At 35.1% G+C, this 20,539-nt stretch overlaps 1 protein-coding gene across 1 annotated transcript in view; it reads right to left on the bottom strand.

Annotated features, from left to right (window-relative positions):
• LOC129247944 (DNA-binding protein D-ETS-6-like) overlaps positions 1 to 16,332 on the bottom strand; it is a 33,035-nt gene extending 16,703 nt beyond the window's left edge. Inside the window, exon 1 of the mRNA XM_054887327.1 lies at positions 15,402 to 16,332. Coding sequence (XP_054743302.1) covers positions 15,402 to 16,305 — 904 coding nt within the window. The 5' untranslated portion in view covers positions 16,306 to 16,332. The remainder of the gene's footprint in view (positions 1 to 15,401) is intronic.
• Between the last annotated feature and the right edge of the window lie 4,207 nt (positions 16,333 to 20,539).

The raw sequence follows: 20,539 nt of genomic DNA, 5'->3' as shown, positions 1-20,539 counted from the left end.
CGCTTTTCAGTCAGATGGCAACAAAATAACATGTGGGGTGACTATGTTGATTTTTCTCGTACTATATATCACCACACAATCTCGGTTTTTTGTAAACTTAAGAGCTGGTTAACGGTCTGATCTTGGCCACACTTCTAAAAATCTTTTCACCATGTCTAGTAATCTATTGTTCAGAGTTCAATTAAGTAACGTGGATGCGTTGATTTTTTTATATCACCTACACAATATCAGTTTTTGTCAGCAAACCTGTCAAAGTACTGGTTTGCCCATATTCGCCCGACCCGACGGATTTCGATGACTCCTTGGGCCCATTCCAATCGACGAGGCTTGTCCGCAGGCAACAATCTTTGCGTCAATTGAATCTTATACGGGAATAAATGCAAATCAATGCGGATAATTCGTTGTAAAGTGGTTCGAGCAATGCCCAACTGCTGAGAACGGCGATTTTGGGATGTCCTTGGCGACGTCTCAACACTGGCCCGTACAAGAGCAATATTCTCATCCGATCGCCTTGGTCGGTTTTGATTTGGCCTCTTTGGTTTAGAAAGAGCATCACCAGTCGAAAACCATTCGTACAAACGTTTAATGGTGTTCTTAGAAGGCGCACTTTTCACATTATTTAATTTTTTATACGCACGTTGAGTTTTCACAATTGACTTCTTTTGTTGAATGTAAATTTCAACAATTTGGGAGCACTCGCGTGGCGTATACTGTTCCATGGTAAAAATCTGCTTGGACTGGCGCTTCTAACGCGGTATGTCATTACGCGATCTGACGTCTCTGTCAAAACATAAAGGGTTGCCAGATGGGTCCGTCGAATATGGGCAACCCTGTACATGGTCTGAGGGCAGTATTGTATTGAGTGGAACATATTCTCTTGCATGGATAGCGGCATATGTATAAGAATCTTTTAGAACACAAGAACAGTGGACGGTTTGCTAAGCTGCAGAATAATTCTCATAAAAATAATCTCAGATATACCTTACCCAAAGCAAATTCATAGGAGGTGCCTTCGCTAAAGCCTAACAACTTTTACATATATTTTGTTTCTGCAATTTGGTAGTTTTATTGTCCAAATCTCAATGAGAATACAAAAGAAGAAATAAGGCACAACCAAAGATCTAGGACAGTTTGACATTCCAATCAGAAAATAGCAAGAAGAAAAGCTATGGATGTTAACCATATTTATACCGAGTTACTTTCAATGGCCGGCAAGTCGACTCCCACTTCTTTTCGAATGTGGGTTCCGTTGTGGTGTACGATTATATTCGTATTAAGCGCCTTTTTACACTTGGGAGCGTAAGAGCACTTGATTGATTTACAGGGTGATTTCGTAGAAACTCATATCGGTCTACTACTGCATTCATCTTCTAATACTAATAATCAGCTTTCGTAAGCCGCTCGGAGCTTAACCTTATATAGGTACTTTTTAAGTTGCCGATGGTCAAGAGTTATGTAAAATAATCTTAATAAATCACAGATGGTTAAATTTTCGTCAACTATACGAAAGAGATATCACTGAACACAAATTCGAGATTTAGTACGTATTCATTTTCCATTGTGTATTTAAAGTAGTAGTAGTATTTATCGCAAATAAAAGTAGAATATATAAAATTTTGATAATTACTTATTCTAGTATGTATTAAGAAAAAAATATTTACAATAATTCAACGAGAATGGCATGAGCCGTCTGTCGATTTATTTTTCGTGGAAAACAATTCTCCGGTTTTCGGTTTTTGAAACCAGTTAAGCTCTTTCATTAAGTAATCTCTGTATCTAAAGGCATATTTAATAAAACGAAAAAGTTCGCCCTAATGATCGTTTTCCCCATTAAGAATCACAATCAGTTGTGAATCATTTAATCTCAATTTTCCGAAATAGAATTTTCTATATTCTCTTAATATTGGGCAGCGCGCCAGGAAGTGTGCTACGTTTTCAAGCTCGCCTAAATAACACATTAAGCAAGTTTTATTTTCTGTGTGGCGTATTTACCTTCTACTCAAATATGAACGAGACGTTATCAATAAAACGGTCCGCGGATGACATATGGCAAAAATAAATTTTTTGTTTTTTGGTAGGACTGTTATAAGCTTACATGGCAAATTTCAGCGTGATATGTCACATAGTTTGTTTTCTGTGCTACTGTAAACAAGTCAAGCTCGAGTGTGTTCTTCGAATTCTCTTTTATGACTTCAATTGTCTCAAAATGTTTTCCACGGAGCGGCAACTTGAGCTTGAGAAACAGGAAAAAGTCACATGGAGCCATATCAGACGAATACGGTGCTTGCGGAACGATATTAACATTATTTTTGTTCAAATAATCGCGAACAAGACGTGATGTGTGAGCTGGTGCATTATCGTGATGACCATGACTTGTTGTCCCACAATTCCTTCCTTTTAAGACGAATGTTCTCGCGCAAACGCTTTAAAACGTCTAAATAATATTCAGCGTTAACCGATTTTGCGATTTGTGCGATTTTCAAGCACAATTTCCTTTTACTTTACTTTACGATGTTTTCGTCGTTTACTGATGTTGCTGGACGACGTTCATAAGGCAAGTTTTCAACCGATGTACGGCCCTCTTTGAACGATTTGTACCACTGGAAAACAAGTGCACGCGATAGAGCAGAGTCCCCATAGGTTGTCTGCAACATTTTTAAGGCGTCTGAAGCCGAAATTTTGTTGGAATGACAAAATTTCAAACAAATTCTTTGTTCAACTTGAATTTCCATCGTTAAATTAGAAGAACACACTCGAGCTTGACTTGTTTACAGTAGCACAGAAAACAAACTATGTGACATATCACGCTGAAATTTGCCATGTAAGCTTATAACAGTCCTACTAAAAAACAAAAAATTTATTTTTGCCATATGTCATCCGCGGACCGTTTTATTGATAACATCTCGTTCATATTTGAGTAGAAGGTATATTGGCGGAGAAAGTTTCTTTTTTTATTATTAGTATTTTCATTGTCACAAGTATAGCATTTCATACATATACCAACGAGCAATTTTTTTTTTCGAGTTTTGTTACAACAAATAATTTATGTTAATCTCAGCCCTTGCTGTACTTTACAATTCATACTTTTAACTTATTTTTGTTTATTTATATTTATTTATTTCCCAAATATTTGAAGTGTTAAACTTCCTCAAAGGTAAATGTCCCGATTTCTATGTTTTCAGGACTTCGTCTCTCTTCGCTGCTCGAGATCTTCAGATATTTGGTTTTGCCTTCTGCTTTTGCACGAATTACAGTGTTGCCACTATTGCGATATCGTCCGCATACGCGACTGTTATTCCTAAGCGACTAAGAATGTTTTCAAATTTGACTACATTTCTTATCGCATAGTGAAGACAGAAGCTTCATATACCTATGAGCATTGAGATGTCTCACAAACAAAAGTTCCGGTATTTCTAACGGAACTACAAAATTTATTATATTCAGAGCGGTTAAAGTTTCTGTAGCATGTTTGTATAAGAAATCGACAAAATTTTCGTTTATAATAACGTCATATCGACGCGATCCAAATTGATCTATTGGTCAAGAAAAAAGTTTATTTAAACATTAATCGACAAAATGTGGAACAGTGAGAGAAAAGATATGCCAATCCACAAGGAATATGTAGAATCGAATAGGCAATTCTTCGTGACAACATCGAGAAGAGTAAGCATGAAACCAAAATGTGTATACAAATATTTCAATATTGATAAATAACAATTTTTGAAGGAAGAGCTGAGCGAAATACTGATTTAAGAAACAACTTCTGTAATTAATTAATTATTGCACATATTTTCAATTCAGATTTAAAACTTAATTAAATATGGTTTTTAAATTGATGACAACAGATTACGCTCTTTCGAAATACGGGCGGGCGTTTTTAAAGATTAAATTAAACATTTATTCCGAGAAGTCAATAATATATCGCATACCACATTCAATAAAACGGGTTTAATTGAGTATAGCACTAAAATAAAAATATTTCACTTCTTTATTTATTAGTGTAACTAGTGTGCAAATTTATTTCTCACCGAATGCACCATTGTAGATTACGGAACGCCCAGGTACCGGATGGTGATGGAAATGCTGATGATGTATATGTGCCGACGGTGTCTGCATTCTTACACCAAAGCGCCACATTACGCCCACATCGACACTTACACTCATTCTGCTATATTGTGTTTTATAATTTGGGTTTTCTTCTACTCCAAGGTTTTAATCGTTTAATTACCTTATTTATTATTCATAAGGCTCTCATATTACTTATATTTCAATTTAACCCATTTATGATAATTTCACACTTTTTGTTGGGAATTTTGTAAACGTAAAACGAAAAATTGAGTTCCGATTTTTGCTTTACACTTATTTTAATTATTCCTTTTTATTTTTATAGCTGTGGCTTTTCATGGAAGACTTCAAATAAATAATACTCTTAATGCACACAACTGTTTTACTTAAGCTCGCGACATCGACTGACTGTAGATTTCTATATGCACAATTCAGGAACCCAAAAGGCACTACCAAGCACACAAACACGATATCAAAGTACCGCCTTCTTTTTGTGGCTACAAACTGCTTATATTTAACACCCTACCTCACCCGTTTATTGCTCCATTTTATTGCAAGTTTATCACTTTGTCATTTTTCACCTCCACAGTTGGTGGTCGCCATGGTCGCTTAAACTAAGCACAGGAAGCTGCAATACGCCCACATACACATGTACATTCATGCTCATAAATGTTGAATAGCGTACGGGATATTTACATTAGCAACATTGACCAAGGGCACGTGCGCCCACTTTTCAAATTTACCCCGCAATACTGAAATGATTATCGGCAATCTCTTCCCATAATCCTGTTTGGAATAAAAAACAAATTAATTAACTGTGCAATTCTAACACGCTTTCTCTTCGTAAAACGCCAAAAATAAAGTCATATACATACATGCACATATGGTCATTTATATGTATATGTGGTGAAAAATTAAAGGGTCCAATCCCATAGTTTTGCAGACTTAAAAGTATATTTAATATACAAATGCATCTTATATCCGTGGATTTACCGAATGTCTGCGCTCCTTAAATATTTAAAGATTGAGAAAATGTGTAGCTGTTTTCTTGACAATATGGTGTAATAGTTTTGGCATTTACTCCCAAGTTGAATTAGTACCCTGATAAATCACGTACACACCGTCTGCTTTTGCATTCTTGCTGCTTTTTAAGAAAATGTTACGTTTCTAAATATTTGATATGTTTTTCTATTTTTTACCAATTGTGGTTAGAGATATGATCCAAAACCCAACAAAAAATTACTATTTGTACCTGATAACCATTGATTCCGTGGTTCCAGTGCTTGGATTGCAGGTTGGCTATCCGCAAAAATAGCAACATTGCCCTTAAAAGAAAAATCTGCGATTAGCAACCTACAAGCCGCCCCAATTGCCAAGACTTCCGCCTGGAATACACTGCAGGCATTAGGAAGGCGTATAGATTTTTCAATTTAAGTCTATGGGAAAATATACCTGCTCCAACACCACAATCCATTTTAGATCCATCTGTATAGACTGTAGTGTAGAAGTTTTTTAGTGAGAATCCCTTATTCCATTCCTCCTGAGATAGAAAGGGAGTTGTAAAATTCCTATTGAATGTATTCCGAATATACAAGGACCAACTGCCAACGGTTTTTTCGAAATTGAAAACATAAAAAACACATTAGGGAACTCAATGACTGATGAAAATCCGAATTCGTTTATCCTGATATCAACTGATGAATTTTGGATTCTTTAGATATGGGAACCAAAGAAAAATAAGATAGTTAAAGAGCTTGAAAATACATTAATTAAGGCTAAATTTTAAGTGAAGACATTTTTTTAAATAAATAACTCGTATTACGATTGTAAAGAAAACGGAGATAAGAATATTGAAACGCAAATGGTAGCGAGAAAAACACTTTTAGAGCTCCAAAAAATATTTGTTTTACAAATATTCTAATGATTTCCTTTCCTTTTTCCTCCACGAGCGTCGTGACTCGTTTGTTTCAACAATTCGATTTGGAAAATCATAAGTGGTTATTAAAGCTAATTAAAGTAGAAAACGAACACCAACCTACTTTAATTGCATGAATTATATGTATATATACAAGTACATAATTGGCGCGTACACCCGTTTTGGGTTGTTGTTCCAAAAATGAGGGGACCTACAGTTTCAAGCCGACTCCGAACGGCAGATATTTTTTTTATGAGGAGCTTTTTCATAGCAGAAATACACTCGGAGGTTTGCCATTGCCTGCCGAGTGGCGACCGCTATTAGAAAAAACTTTTTCTTAATTTTGGTGTTACACCGAAAATCGAACCTACGTTCTCTCTGAATTTGCATGAACTAATGAAAGTTTATAGTATCTCTCAAATTGTTTTCATTCTCATACACTTTTCCTTAATTCTCACAGGAGGAGTTGCTAAAATAATTATTAAATTATATATTATATATTCAGCAGAGTATCTTTTCGGAAGAGTTCAATGGCTTTGAAAACTGCTTTATCCTTACCTCGGACTTAATATTGCACTTTAGTTTATGTCAAAGATTTAATTCTATGTGAACTTCCTCAGAATTCCCTTCTATGTCATGACTATAAAAACTATGAAACAATTATTTAATTTAGTACAGCATTCTCTTCAATGTTTGAACTATTATCGGGAAAACGTGTTTGAAAGCCAAGAAGAACATATGTCTTTATGTTTTAAAAATCTATATTTTAGGTTGCGAATAAACGAATCTAAGGATGGCGCATATAGTGATATAAGGTAATGAGCTTCAAAGCTTAATATTTCATTAATTTAACTTGCTTACCGGCATTATAGATTAGTTTTAAAAATAAATTTCATCACTATTTGTAAATTATTAGTTTACAGCTCAATTGCCCACATAGTCCACGGTAGCACTTGTGGGCAAGAGAAATTCTTCGTTGGATTTCAAGATAAACGAAATCTCTTACAACCTCGAAATCATAACTGTCAACAGTGACCCACGACATGCGAGTGCTGTCAACTGTTTGTTTCATGACAGGAGGTAATTCGTTATGTCCTCATTCACCATCAAACCCATTCGCTTTGCTTCTTTATTCATTCTAATATACAAGAATGGTGATCCTACAATATGTGCTATTTATCGCGGGATTAGTCTTTTAAATATCATCTATAAGGTTCTAGCGACCGTATTATGTGAAAGGCTGAAGCCCACCATTAACCAACTGATTGGACCTTATCAGTGTGGCTTTAGACCTGGAAAATCCACAATCCACCAGATATTCGCAATTAAAAAAGGGTCACATGCGACGTTATTGTGCGAAAATGATCGTGGTCAAAGCGTGATAAAGCAGGTCAAACGGTGACCAAAGCAGGACTAATGGCCAGGAAGGTTCTACTGTTTATTTTGGTGGGACTTGAAAGGAAACATTTATTATAATTTGCTTCCGTATGACCAAACAAAAAATTCAGATCTATTCTGTCAACATCTGGACCATTTGAAGCTAGCGATTGACCACAAACGGCCAGAATTAGCCAAAGGAAGAGGTTTTGTGTTTTATCAGTACAACGCAAGGCCACTCACGTCTGTAGTGATTGGCCAAAAACTCTGGGAGCTTGGTTGGGAAGTCTCAATACAACCACCATACAGTCCGGACCTGGCACCAAGCGATTACCACCTTTTTCTGTCATTTCGAAAATTCTAAATAAAAAAATTCCAACTACTTTTTTGCAATTGTTTCTACATGAAGTCGCTCGTGTAAGTAATGACGATCATTTTGAACCCAGAATTATTAAAATCGGTTCATTTTGACTAAGTTATGGGCATTTAAAAAAAAAAATTTCTTATATAATTAAAAAAAATCGATTTTGAGCTGAAAAACAAAATTGCCGAGAACTCTTGAAAAAAATTTTTTTCGGGCGAACAAAAAAATACGGGTCTCATTATTTTGACCAGAGAGCAACAAATTTGAGTTTGATCGAAATCGAAGAACATGACCCGAATAGCCCGGTTGAATTGAAATGGAAAGTATCTACTAGAGTTTTTTGCCAATAAGAACATCTATGAGAGAGGCAGTTTGAACCTACCTTTAAAATGGCAACTAATTATTTAAAAAAAACGGTGCATATTTGACTCAAATCGGACAATCCTAAATATCTTAAATAAAGTTTTGAATTTTATGCAAAAATAATGGATTTCTTTTTCCCCAAACTAATAAGAACAACGAACTTGAAAAGTCTACGCTCATATTAAAAAATAATAATAATAACAATAATCGCCCAGTTCTCCTTAGTTACATTTTATCTACTTATCTTACGCTTTTAAGATTTTAATGAATAAATGTTTAAAAATAGAAGTGACCTAGATTTATGACTCCTAGTGTACAAAAACATATGCCCACGGTTTATTTACTGTACAAGTACTTAAATGTCAATAACAAAGTTGCGCTGGCTTTACATATTTTACACGCGCAATGGGGCTTTGTCGCACGAAACAGAAAGCACGGAAATGAATATTTTCTTATCGTACTTGCTGCCGTTTAACCTGTCGTCCACCCACAATAAATGAGTGCTGTGTGTCAGGACACTCAAATGACAGCTTAATTCTGACCAAGTAGAGGACACTGTGGCTTTGTTACGTTCACATCAGTATTCATGCCCCTTAGTCGAAATTTTTTCTCCAATATATAACGCTGCACTTTAAACGAAACATTTTTTTTACAAATTTAACTAGGTTTATCATCATAAGACTACTGAAAGCAATTTTGCGGAGCATTTTTTCTTTGAATAACTCTCCACGAAAATTGTTGTGCCAGTAACTCGAAAGGTGGCCTTCCAAGAAATGTTGAAAATTCAAACACTTGACATTTACTAAACAAATGAAATAAAAACCTTTCCAATTTCAGAAAAACTGGGTTCTGTTACTTAGGTTCGAACCTCCGTACATGAAACACCAAAATAAAGAAAAAGTTTTTTCTAATAGCGGTCCCTCCTTGGCAGGCAATGGCAAACCTCCGAGTATATTTTTGCCATGAAAAAGCTACTCATAAAAAATATCTGCCGTTCGGAGGCGGATTAAAACTGTAGGTCCCTCCATTTGTTGAACAACATCAAGACGCACGCCATGAATACCGTCAAACACCCAAAAAGGGTATATTTAAGAGCCAATTATACATATATATAATGAAAAAAAAAACTGTTTCTATAATTTGAAGTCTATGCCTAGTGCATGAATCGGGGTCGAATCAATAGAACGGTAGTCACGTTCAGAAAGGATGAAAGACGCGTCCATAATTTTATGCGTATACATACATTAATTTGTTAATTTGTAAATGTAATTTTAAATATAGCATTAATTCGTATTATTAAGGTATGTCAATAGAATATCATTTATCGAATAAGCCCTTTATTTAACAATGTTTGTACACACTAGCTTGGATTCCAATTTAGTAAACAAAAAAGTTGAATATTTAATAATAAACAATTATTTAATATATTAAACACCACGTTTTGTACGTCTTGCAATACTGTGCAACATGTAGGCATTGATGTAGCCACGACGCTTCAGCGAAACGCAGAGGATTACTTTGATTTTATTAGATGCCACATCCTGTGAGAAATTATCATATTTACATCGTTTATTAAAAGTACCACCCCCAAAAAAAGCATTACGTCAGAAGGGCATCACTTTCGCTTAAGAACTTAAATACTCACATCTGCAATTTTCAGGATCCTGTGATTTTATCACTAATCCAGGTGAGAAGTTAAGCCAACAATCACCGTTAACTGCATTTAATAATATTATAAAGAATTTAAGTACTAGATATTTAAAATTTAGTGCTTTTGAAAACTCAATGGCGAAAAATTTTACCACAGTATAATCTCCATTTGCATCGATCCCATCTTATTTACTTCTACGAAACTAATGCACTCGCGCAATACGTATGATGGTAATTTTTTTAAATAACACCTCACTATTTGGATTTGTTGTTTTACAACTACATATATATAAATAAACTACTAAACTCGAACAACCGAATGAAGAAGGTATTACTCTTGTCAGTGGCAGATTTGCCTGCTCATTCGGAAGTCAAGCATCCGATAAGTGTTCTACACACTTTAGGGGTGCATCAACCCTGTGTTTGAGCAAGTATTCACATTCATATGAATTTTCCAAGTCACGCACATATTCGCGTGTTATCAGTTAAATGCGTTTATTAAGAAACAGAAATGAAACCTAAGGGGCAGACTCCAACACCAGCAATGAACTAAAAAGAAAAGGAAAGAATTCCAAGCAATGGTGCAAGCAGTGCTACATAAACACAAACACAAAGTAATTTACCGCACAGAGATTGCGATCTTAATAAGTGTGGCTATTATTATGGTAGCTCAAGTTATAGGGAGTACAAAAAGGATTAAATAAATGCGCCTGCTAAAGTATCGAAAAGTGGCTTTTGGCCACAATTGGAGACACAAAGAGTGAATAAATTGAAAGTGTATTTTATTTATTCTAACTAAACTACTTTAGAGATATCGAGATCCCACAGTGGTCATTTTCAATGATAGTAAATTGATTTCAATGATGATAACGGAAACTTATTTCGCTCAGCTTGTGTTATCGACAAAGATTTACGAGTTTCTGTACAAATATACACATACATGCGTACGTGTACGTTGATATTCACGCCCAATGAACACAACCCGACTTCCCGCTTATATTGTACACTTTTTTGCAAAGAAACAAATATCCTAATTTAAATACATATGTATGTACATACAATTAATTATAACGTATAGCAAACAAACTCAGTCAGATATTTCTTGAAAGTTATCATAATTTGACCAGTGAATTGATGCCGCTATAAACAAGACAAGCAAGAAATGGAGGGTTCCAAAATACAAAATCAAAATTTATTGGAAAAGTTGTTCTTTGCTTTCAGAGTGGCAGCGTTTCCATCCATTCGGAGCCAACGAAACCGCTGGATCTTCATTCGCTACAATAATGTATATGTTGCGGAAAAGCTCATACAGCTTGTTGTTCCATCGCCTACGACAGTCGCCTTTGACAACTTGCCAAGGTCCAAAAATCTTGCGCAGAATCTTTCTCTCAAACACTCCAAGAGATGCTTCATCTCATACTGTCATCATTCAAGCTTCTACACCATATGTTAGGACGGACATAATGAGAGAGAGACGGGAGGTAATTCGTTTTGTCCTTGTTCACCACCAAACCCATTCGCTTTGCCTCTTTATCCAGTTTGTAGAAGGTAGAACTAACAGTGCGGTTGTTAAGGCCGATGACATTGGTAGCATCGGCATACGCCAACACTGATGTACGCTCTTATAAAAAAATTTACCTGAGCGATTCAGTTCTGCGGCTCGCTCAATTTAAAGAAGTCACACCGAGACCGCGAGTTACCCTGTCTGAAACCTCGTTTAGTATCAAACGGCAATTAGCTGTTACAGTATCGGCACCTCAAGCACTATTCCCATTTTCAGCGGCCTGTCTTGCATTTTCGCCTTTATCAAAGAAAAACTGTAAAATTACCGAGTTTTCTTTTTGTTGACTTAGATTACACCTTGTAACTCACAACTGAATGGAACAAACTTTTATTGTGAAATATCACCTTGACAACGAACATAAACTTTAAATTATTTGATCGATACTTTATGGAATATCGATCACTACAGCCATCTACCGAGAAAATAATGGTTTTCCTTTTCCCAAAAAAATATAATTTTAATTTTCATTTAATTTTAAACATAATTTATTAGCGCTTACACCCTTTTTGGGTGTTTGACCGAGCTCCTCCTCCTATTTGCAGTGTGCGTCTTGATGTTAGTCCACAAATGGAGTGAACTACAGTTTTAAGCCGAATGATTTTTGTGAGGGGCTTTTTCATGGCATGGCATAACTCAGCTGCCAAACTGTACCTATTTTAAATATCACTATGGAAGGGAAGAAAAGGCATTCAGTTGACTTCTAGGTATGTATAAGTATGTATGTATATCGTTTGGCAGTCTTTTCGTGATCAAGAGAGTCTCAATTTAGCAGCTTCACGCTGCAACAGAACCTCAAAACAACGAATAAAATTTCGTGAGTAATTGCAATTCAAATATAGCGTGTATATATTATATATATAATTGGCGCATACACTCTTTTGGGTGTTTGACCGAGCTGCTCCTCTTATTTGTGGATATGTGTTTGATGATGTTTCACAAATGTTGTTCCGAGATTCAAACCTATGTTCCCTCTGAATTCCTAATTCACGCGGCCGCGGTAAATATACAAGCCCTTTATTTTACCATTTGCTAGATTTACCTTTGGTAAACGTACATATATATATATTATGAACAAACGATTCAAGAAGTCAGGAAAAAAACACGAAGACAAAAAATTTCACTGCCACAGTTTAATGCTCAAGAATTGTTCTCAACCAGCGTAGTAAATACATATATTCCGTCCATCTAGTGAGGGCGTTCGCTTGCCTTCAAAATATTTACTATGAAGTTATAGACACGCTTGGAAATCCACCCGCGGTGCCTCTCAATCACTTCTAATAATACGCCGATAAGAAAAATAAATTTATTTTTCTCCCTTATCACGATTCTTTTTTTAAGTCTGTTTGTTTAAGGAATATATTATATTATGGTGTTTCTTTTGTATATTTTTAATGTAAAAATAATACCGAATAATAAACTATCTATGTATCTGTCCAGTGCAAGACTGACTTTATTTAAAACTTCAATTCAAGTGACAGTGATACCGTATTGATATACTCGTATACTTAGTCTTGCCATAAATTCTGTGACAAATTTTACAATGCATGCGGCTGGAAAAAATTTGCAGAAAAAAGTTACGTTATTTATATTTTTTATGTTTCCGTTATAGCCAGTTTCGTGGTAAACTTATCTTGTTAACAATGGAGTGGGGAGCTAAAAATCACATTGCAGTGCACGCGGTCAACGACCATGAAAATATTCTTTTCACAGATGAGAAAATTTTCACTGTTGAAGACGTTTTTAATAAGCAAAACGACAAAATCTATATATGTGATGATATAAATACTTATAAATATCTACGTAAGAGATTCTACATAGGTTTTCGTAGGTACTTATATACATTAAAGCAAATGCATATATAACAGCATCAACTCCTGCAATTTTTTCGATTTAATAAGCTTTACTAATAAGCAATATATACTCGTACTAGTATATACCTTCTGTAATATTGCATTTCGTGCAAAATCAGTAGGCCTTAGAATAAATGAAGGCAAAACTAAATATCTGAAGGTCTCCCGCAGCGAAGAAAGACGAAGTCCTCAAAAAATCCAAATTGGGACATTAACCTTTGAAGGTGTTCAACACTTCAAATATTTGGGAGTGTTAATAAAAAATGTCAAAGTAGTTACGACACAGTACAAGAGAGAATAATGGCAGCAAACAAAGCATATTACGCCCACACAAAATTGCTGAAGTCCAAACTGCTCACACGTGAATGTAAACTCCGCCTCTACCAGTCAATAATACTACCGGTGCTGCCCTGCGGCTGCGAGTGCTGGACATTGGCAAGCAAAGACGAAAGTAACTTAAGAGTTTTTGAACGAAAAGTACTCCGAAGGGTGTTTGGCCCCATACGCTGAAACGATGGAACGTACCGAATACGCTATTGTCTAATGACCCGAACCCGAGGACGTCCAAGGTTAACCTGGCTTGACCAAGCCATAGCCGACCAGAAAAAGCTACGAGTTAGGAGCTGGAGATCTGTTGCTATGAACCGTGCAGATTGGAAGAGGATTGTGGATGAAGCTAAAGCTCAGCCTGAGCTGTAATCGCTACCTCATGATGATGATGATGATATGTATGCGATCCTTTAACTCCGATTTGGAGAATAGGGCGTCAACCTTAGGGTTAATTTCGTTCTTACAAAAAATAAATTTTTGTATCAAAGAATTGTTAGCGGCATGTTTATGACTTAAAAATATTTATCCCGCTATTAATTGAATATGCACAGATGGCAGTAGACAATTTGGTAATTAGCAGTGTCTAATATCAATTATCACTATCATCACCAATTAAATTAAACGGAGTTTTAACTTGACTTCGTTTCTGCATCTGATGCCCAAAGCCTTTAAAGGGTGGGAAACTCTAAGTAGTTTTGGTTACTGATATTTCAAACTCATTCAATGAGAATATTCAGGATATTCAGGCAGGTTCTATGATTCACTTCCAAGTGAATTTCAATGTAATTGCTAGAAAATTTTAATGGAATTTACTCGGAAGTAAATTGCAGAACATTCTCGACTAGCAGACAAAAATATCTAACGTCTGCAACGCATTGTTGATAAATTCATAGGCCCGAAATCATAGTTAGGTTAAAGTCGGCTTTGAATAAGTCAGAGCATACTTTAATTTAAAGTATACTTTACAATGTAAAGTTTACATAGTAGAGTTAGAGCTGACTTCTTCGCTTAGATCAACGATAAGCCATTTAGCAAACAATGAAGATAATTTTAAATGTTTTCGGCACTCAAAAGCTTTGATATAATATTTTGGTAAAACTATAATTAAGGAGAATATGAACCGATTTGATAATGCGTTGGGTACACAAGTTCTCTGTACTCTTAGATTTCTAAGAAGAAATTTCCATCAAAGTGACGTTGGTATGTAAATAGTAAAGGATTGCAATATCGGCATTTAAAACTCAAAATATGATAATATATAATATAAACTCAACCAAACAATTAAATAACTATTACTAATTAAAGTAGGAAGTATTTCATGAAATATTAAAAAAAACTCGATCGAAACAAGGGAAAATTTAGTAAGTGCATCTTGGTATTAAGGTGCTTCGTCTCGGAATGTTCCTCTTGTTGAGTAGTTTTTCATATGATTCATTATCAAAGCCAGGTACGTTCCCCATAAAATTTCTATTTAGTAGTTCATATATTCTATGATAAGTTATGTTGTGAAAGAAAACAAAATCAGATGGAAATGGAATTGCTTTTGAACAAAATAATATAAATCGGATCATATCATTACTATTGATCAAACACAATAAAATTAAAACGAAATCATTATTTATGTAATAAAAAATCAAGAAATAATAATTACTTTTCATCAAAAAAGGGAACACCAGGCAATATGCTTAAAAAATAAAAATGAAATAATAATTAAATGTTGGCTAATATTCTTTTGCTAGTAATTACGGTCCCTGATTTCAATTTAAATATTCTGCATCAATTGTCGATTTTTCGTAGTAAAAGGCACGCAACGTTTTGTAGAAAAATCTTACGAAAAATAGTTTTGTTAAAATATATTCATGCAATTACGACATTTGTTTCTGTAAGTTATTATATATATTGTATATATATAGATATACTCACTTGGCTCATCTTCGTTTAGCATCGGACTTGTCTCACGTCCAGTTGCATTATACAGTGTTAAGGCAAAATGTTTTGCGAGGACTATGCCTCCTTGGCGCGATCCTGCACAAACCCAGAAATCTGCTCTACTTAGCTCACATAACTCAGAACCAACGGTTGGAAAACGTGAAATGTCCGGCTCGGGATCAATGTTGAATTGCTTTGTTAACCATTTGACCCAGCTTGTGATGTGGTCAACATTCCAAGCATGGGGGTCTAGGGGCACTTCAACCACTGGCGATTTGAAAGGATCGTTATTAGCTTCATTTACTTCTATGGTTAAACTCTCTCTTCCACCATCTCCTCCAACTTGGATTACGCTAGTTAGCGATTCTTTATCTTGGCCGCCGACATGATTTGGTAATGCGCATGGCGAATTTGATTCGGTGGGTATAGATCGTGGCTCGTTAGTCATATTAGGGAAATGGTCACTGTGTGAGACATTTTGGTCACCATGAAGACGTCTGCAATGAATTGCATCACTCTCAATACGGTTAGAACTACCAAGACTGTTATTACTGTCACTATCACTTGTGCTATCTGTTGCACTTGTACTTGTGTCACTATCAGTATTACTGGTGCTAGTGGTACTAGAACGTCGGTTTTTTGTGCATGAGTGCGAACTATGCACCACTGCAGATACTACTAAATTGCTCACCGATGGGTCACAACTTTTCGTTTCTTCCACGCGGGCTTGCGCCTTTTGTGTTTTTTCGTCACTTTCCTCTGTCCGGTCATATTCATGCATTTGGATATTTTGGTTGCGGCTTTGGAAATATTTGAATAATATAAAAGGTTTTACAAATTTTAATTCACTGTTCCCATAAGGATGCTCTATGAGAGAGTAACTCAACATAAGAGCCATTCAAATCACTAATTAATTTCTCCTTTGTGCAATGCGTCCTTGTGTGGTCGATACTAGGTGTATTTCTTCATAATTGTACTCGTATGTAAGCACTAATTTCATTATTTGCATTAACTCTCCATAATATATAACATATGTGTACACATATATTTGGACGAAAACGTAATTTTTTAGTTTCTTTTTTTGTCCTTATCTCTGAATTTATATATTTATACAGTAGGAATATTTATTTTATTAATTCACATTTATGTAAATCAGACAGCACCACTATTAGAACACCAAAATTTTTCTTTAACATGTTGATAATAATATACTCGTACACTTTTCCCCAGTTATCCTTAATCTCAATTACCGATATTTACGATGTTATAAATAGTTCGACACAGCTTCAACTACTTTCAAATAATCATTAATAAACCCAGTTTAACACTGTTCCGGATCAATATTGAAAATACGTTCCCTTTGAAACGGATTAAACGAATAATTCCCAAATGATATGATTCACATATGTACTTATGTGTGCATAAGCTAGGCTTTCCAAGAAATGTTGTCAAAAAGTTTACTGCTGCAGTGTGATTCATAGCTTTGCCACCATAATCCGTGTTTTGCTTGCTCCCATTTTATTCAATATAGCATTTACACAATCGAGTAACATACATATTAAAGGCACTATAAACAAATTTTCAATGATTACCACTAAAATTAATTGAATAAACAACGATTTTCCACTTTTTTTAATTTCAAGTTCCGTAAGCATACACCGGGTGCTTAAACAGTAAACGTATTTCCCACTTCAAATAAGTCCAAGCAACAAATGATTATGAACGGCGATCGCCAATTCAAAATATCTTCTACATGAAGTCCGAAAGCTTTGCCGCTCGCAAGAAATGGCATGAGATTTTTGCCTTCAACTCTTATACGAATACATTGTACATAAGAGCACTAAGAGAGGATTTTATGCATGAAATGAAAAAATATGAATGAAACTGAGGGAATTCACTTTGGGATTGAAGATAAGCAGAACATGTGCCGCGAGAGTGGTAGTACGTACTAGCTGAGCGGCAAACGTGTTAGTCATATTTGTTTAAACTCTCGCACATATCATGCCAAATATTTTTTTGTGTACTATAGGTGCATATGTAGGGTATGTTCAAAAAAATTGAGTGTTCCAGTTAGATTATAGCTCTAAACGTATGTAGATGACGTTATTAAAATAGAGAAAATAAATGAACGTTTAAACAGTGAAATAAAAACATTAATAATATAAATGCGTACTATATGTACGCGGTGTGTTCAAAAACTATTCAAATTTCACGGGCTACATACATTCGATTTTCGAATTCCTCAGCAACTTCTCTAATGTTATTTGACGATTCTCCATAACAATTTTCTACACTTTCTTAACATTTCCATCAGTTGTTGATATGCTGGGGCATCCAGAGCGGGCGTCGTCATTCACATCTTCTCGGCCTTCTGTGAAGAGCTTGTACCACTTGTAAACATTTTTTTGGCTCAGAGTACTCTCACCGTATACCACTGTCAACATTTCAAGTGTTTTTGAGCACTTAATTCCATTTTTTAAACAAAATTTGATGCAACTTCTTTGATCCATTTTTCTCGATAGCGGATAGCAGCAAACATCCTACATTACTAAAACCGTGAACATATTTTCGAGTTGAGTGTACCAACATAAAAAAAATAATAATCGAAAGTCAAATGTACGTAACACGCGAAATTTGAAAATTCACCTTATTTTTTGAACACACCTCGAATGCATATTAAACAAATTTTCGATCTAGTAAAAAGGCATATCCTTCATTAATCCTAAATTTTTCTTATCGGTCTAGAAAATATAGATCTGGTTTGTGCCTACAATACCATGCACGGAGACCACAGTGGAACCATCTTTCAGCACTATTAGAGGAGTAAATAAAGACTTGATTGACAACAATTTTTAGAGAGAACTATACATGCTGAGTGCCCACAGAAAAAGAGGTGGAATTAAAAGATATTATTTTAGATGCGTTGGGAAAAAATCCGCTGAAACTTGTAATTTTTTAGTTTTTTTTTATATAACGCTGTAAAAAAATGGAAAATTGATAAATTCCTTTTACGACTTGTAAGTACGAAGGCTCAAACTTATCTGTAGGATAAACTTATACATGCATTAATATTCAGTCTTGCGGAAAAAAATTTTGGTGTTTAAATATGTTCAATTCATTTATCTTGTTGAGATTACGCTTACATTTTTTTCTCGCATGGTATTAATAGATTTCACGTTCAAAGGAACAGCACTAACAAAGCTTTTTATGAATGAAATATTTCTTTGGTTATAGTTACTTAAAGAGCTCATATCATCTGCATACCTTTCACGTCACACAAAATTCAGCAGTATTAAATTAAATACTCGTATAGTAGTGCGAAAGAGAATGTGAGAAGTTTGTATTTGTTTGTTCTGGGTTGTAAAATTTCAATGCGACTCTGAGCGCAGTTATGTGAACTATTTCTATATGAAGAGAATTTGAGTGAGTGAATGAATCTCGTAAACGCATGAGTCATGAGCAAATCCAAAACGATTTCAATTTAGGCATACACATGTATATAGCAACACCAAAAACATACATACAGCGTAAATTTGTGGATGTTGGAGATTCCCCAACAATCGCTTGCGTCCCAACTCGTGAAAAAATCTCATTCATTCACAAATTTATTCAATAGCGTCATCATTCGTGGAAATTCTGATGAGTGCGCGTAATTTTCTTAGATTTAGTTATTCGTCAGTATTGTTGCTTTTCGTTATTGCTGGTCTTTGAGATTTAGCGATCGCTAACCGGCAAGGATTTGCAACATTTTTAATTTTACATATGGTTGTATGTAAATTTATGAGTTCACAAAAATGCTTGTTGTTTGAACACATTGGTCTAATGGGCGTCTATAAACACGCAAGCGTGTATGTGCACATAATGTACATTTGGAGCATGCAAATTTGTATTAACTTTAAATTTTATCCATATTATTCACGATTTTAGTTCTTTGTTCATATTCGTAGTTTTCTAGTCATATGGAAATGAGCACTAGTGATTTTTTTGAAGGTTGAATTTCTTGTATATGAGTTTGATCGTATTATACTTGGGGAGTTCACAAGGGTGTCAAAAATGTATTTAGGGGGCTCGCTAGCGGTCGCACATTTTCTCCATATAACATAAAACAAATGTCAGTCATTCATTATATGGAAGAAAATGCATAACACTCCTAACAAAAAAATATAAAAAATCAACCCGAATTTCGAGTAATTTTAAAGCACTAATTAATCTAGCGAGTGCTTTCTGAGATTTTGTCGCGTCTCACAGTGCGGCCGATTCCCGAAAAGCTGGCCAAAACTCAAAAAATTAAGTAATTGATTCAAAATTTCTTACTCGGGGGTTGTCGGGGTCGCTGATTACGAATTTGATCTTAAAATTTTGAAAATCCACCCCCTTCCACCCCTATTGGCCACCCCCTCACATGAAATAGCGTATATTCAAGAACATAATCAAGATGCATGTAAATTTATATGTTTTCGGGGTCATAGCATAAAAGCCAAGGTAGCAAGTGGTAGCAGCTGAATCTTGTTTTATTCAGTAACAATTACTTTTTTGAGTAACCTTTAATAGGTTTTAAAGCAGCATATGACGGCGTTGTATTACTAGACAGTTTGAAAACTCAAATTTTATAAAAAAAATTGCAAAAAATTTATCTACGTATTGCTGCAGCTATAAATTTTGTGTCGAGGTATTGATATGTACTAAAGATTTCTCGTATTTTACTAACCTTCCGAAGATGATTCCATTTGGTTTTGTTCAATTTACTCCATTACAAAATCTTTCAAATGTGTCAACTTTCACTATTCATCGACAGTAATACGATGCTCAAACGAAGGCCACGTTGCGACTGAAAATACAGAGGATATTTAGGGTACAGGACGTTGCTATGAACGGTTTTCACTACTCAAGGCATTACTGTAGCCAACCCAAAGACAAAAAAACTCTATCTAGAAACTTTTTTTTTCGACTTTTGGCCAGCTTTTTGGGAATCGGCCGCACTGTGCGTCTGTGTGAACACAGATATATAATACATATATGTATATATATTTTTTTTACAAAAGCATCAATAGCAGCCGCCGCCGCTGAGATAATGCCAAACTACTATGGTCTGGGCTCGAAACGCACTGTGGGCATGAAACATCAAAGTTGTA

The sequence above is a fragment of the Anastrepha obliqua genome, chromosome 5 (genome assembly GCF_027943255.1).
Source record: "Anastrepha obliqua isolate idAnaObli1 chromosome 5, idAnaObli1_1.0, whole genome shotgun sequence".
Lineage (NCBI taxonomy): Eukaryota > Metazoa > Arthropoda > Insecta > Diptera > Tephritidae > Anastrepha > Anastrepha obliqua.
This window is presented reverse-complemented; position numbering and strand designations above follow the sequence as displayed.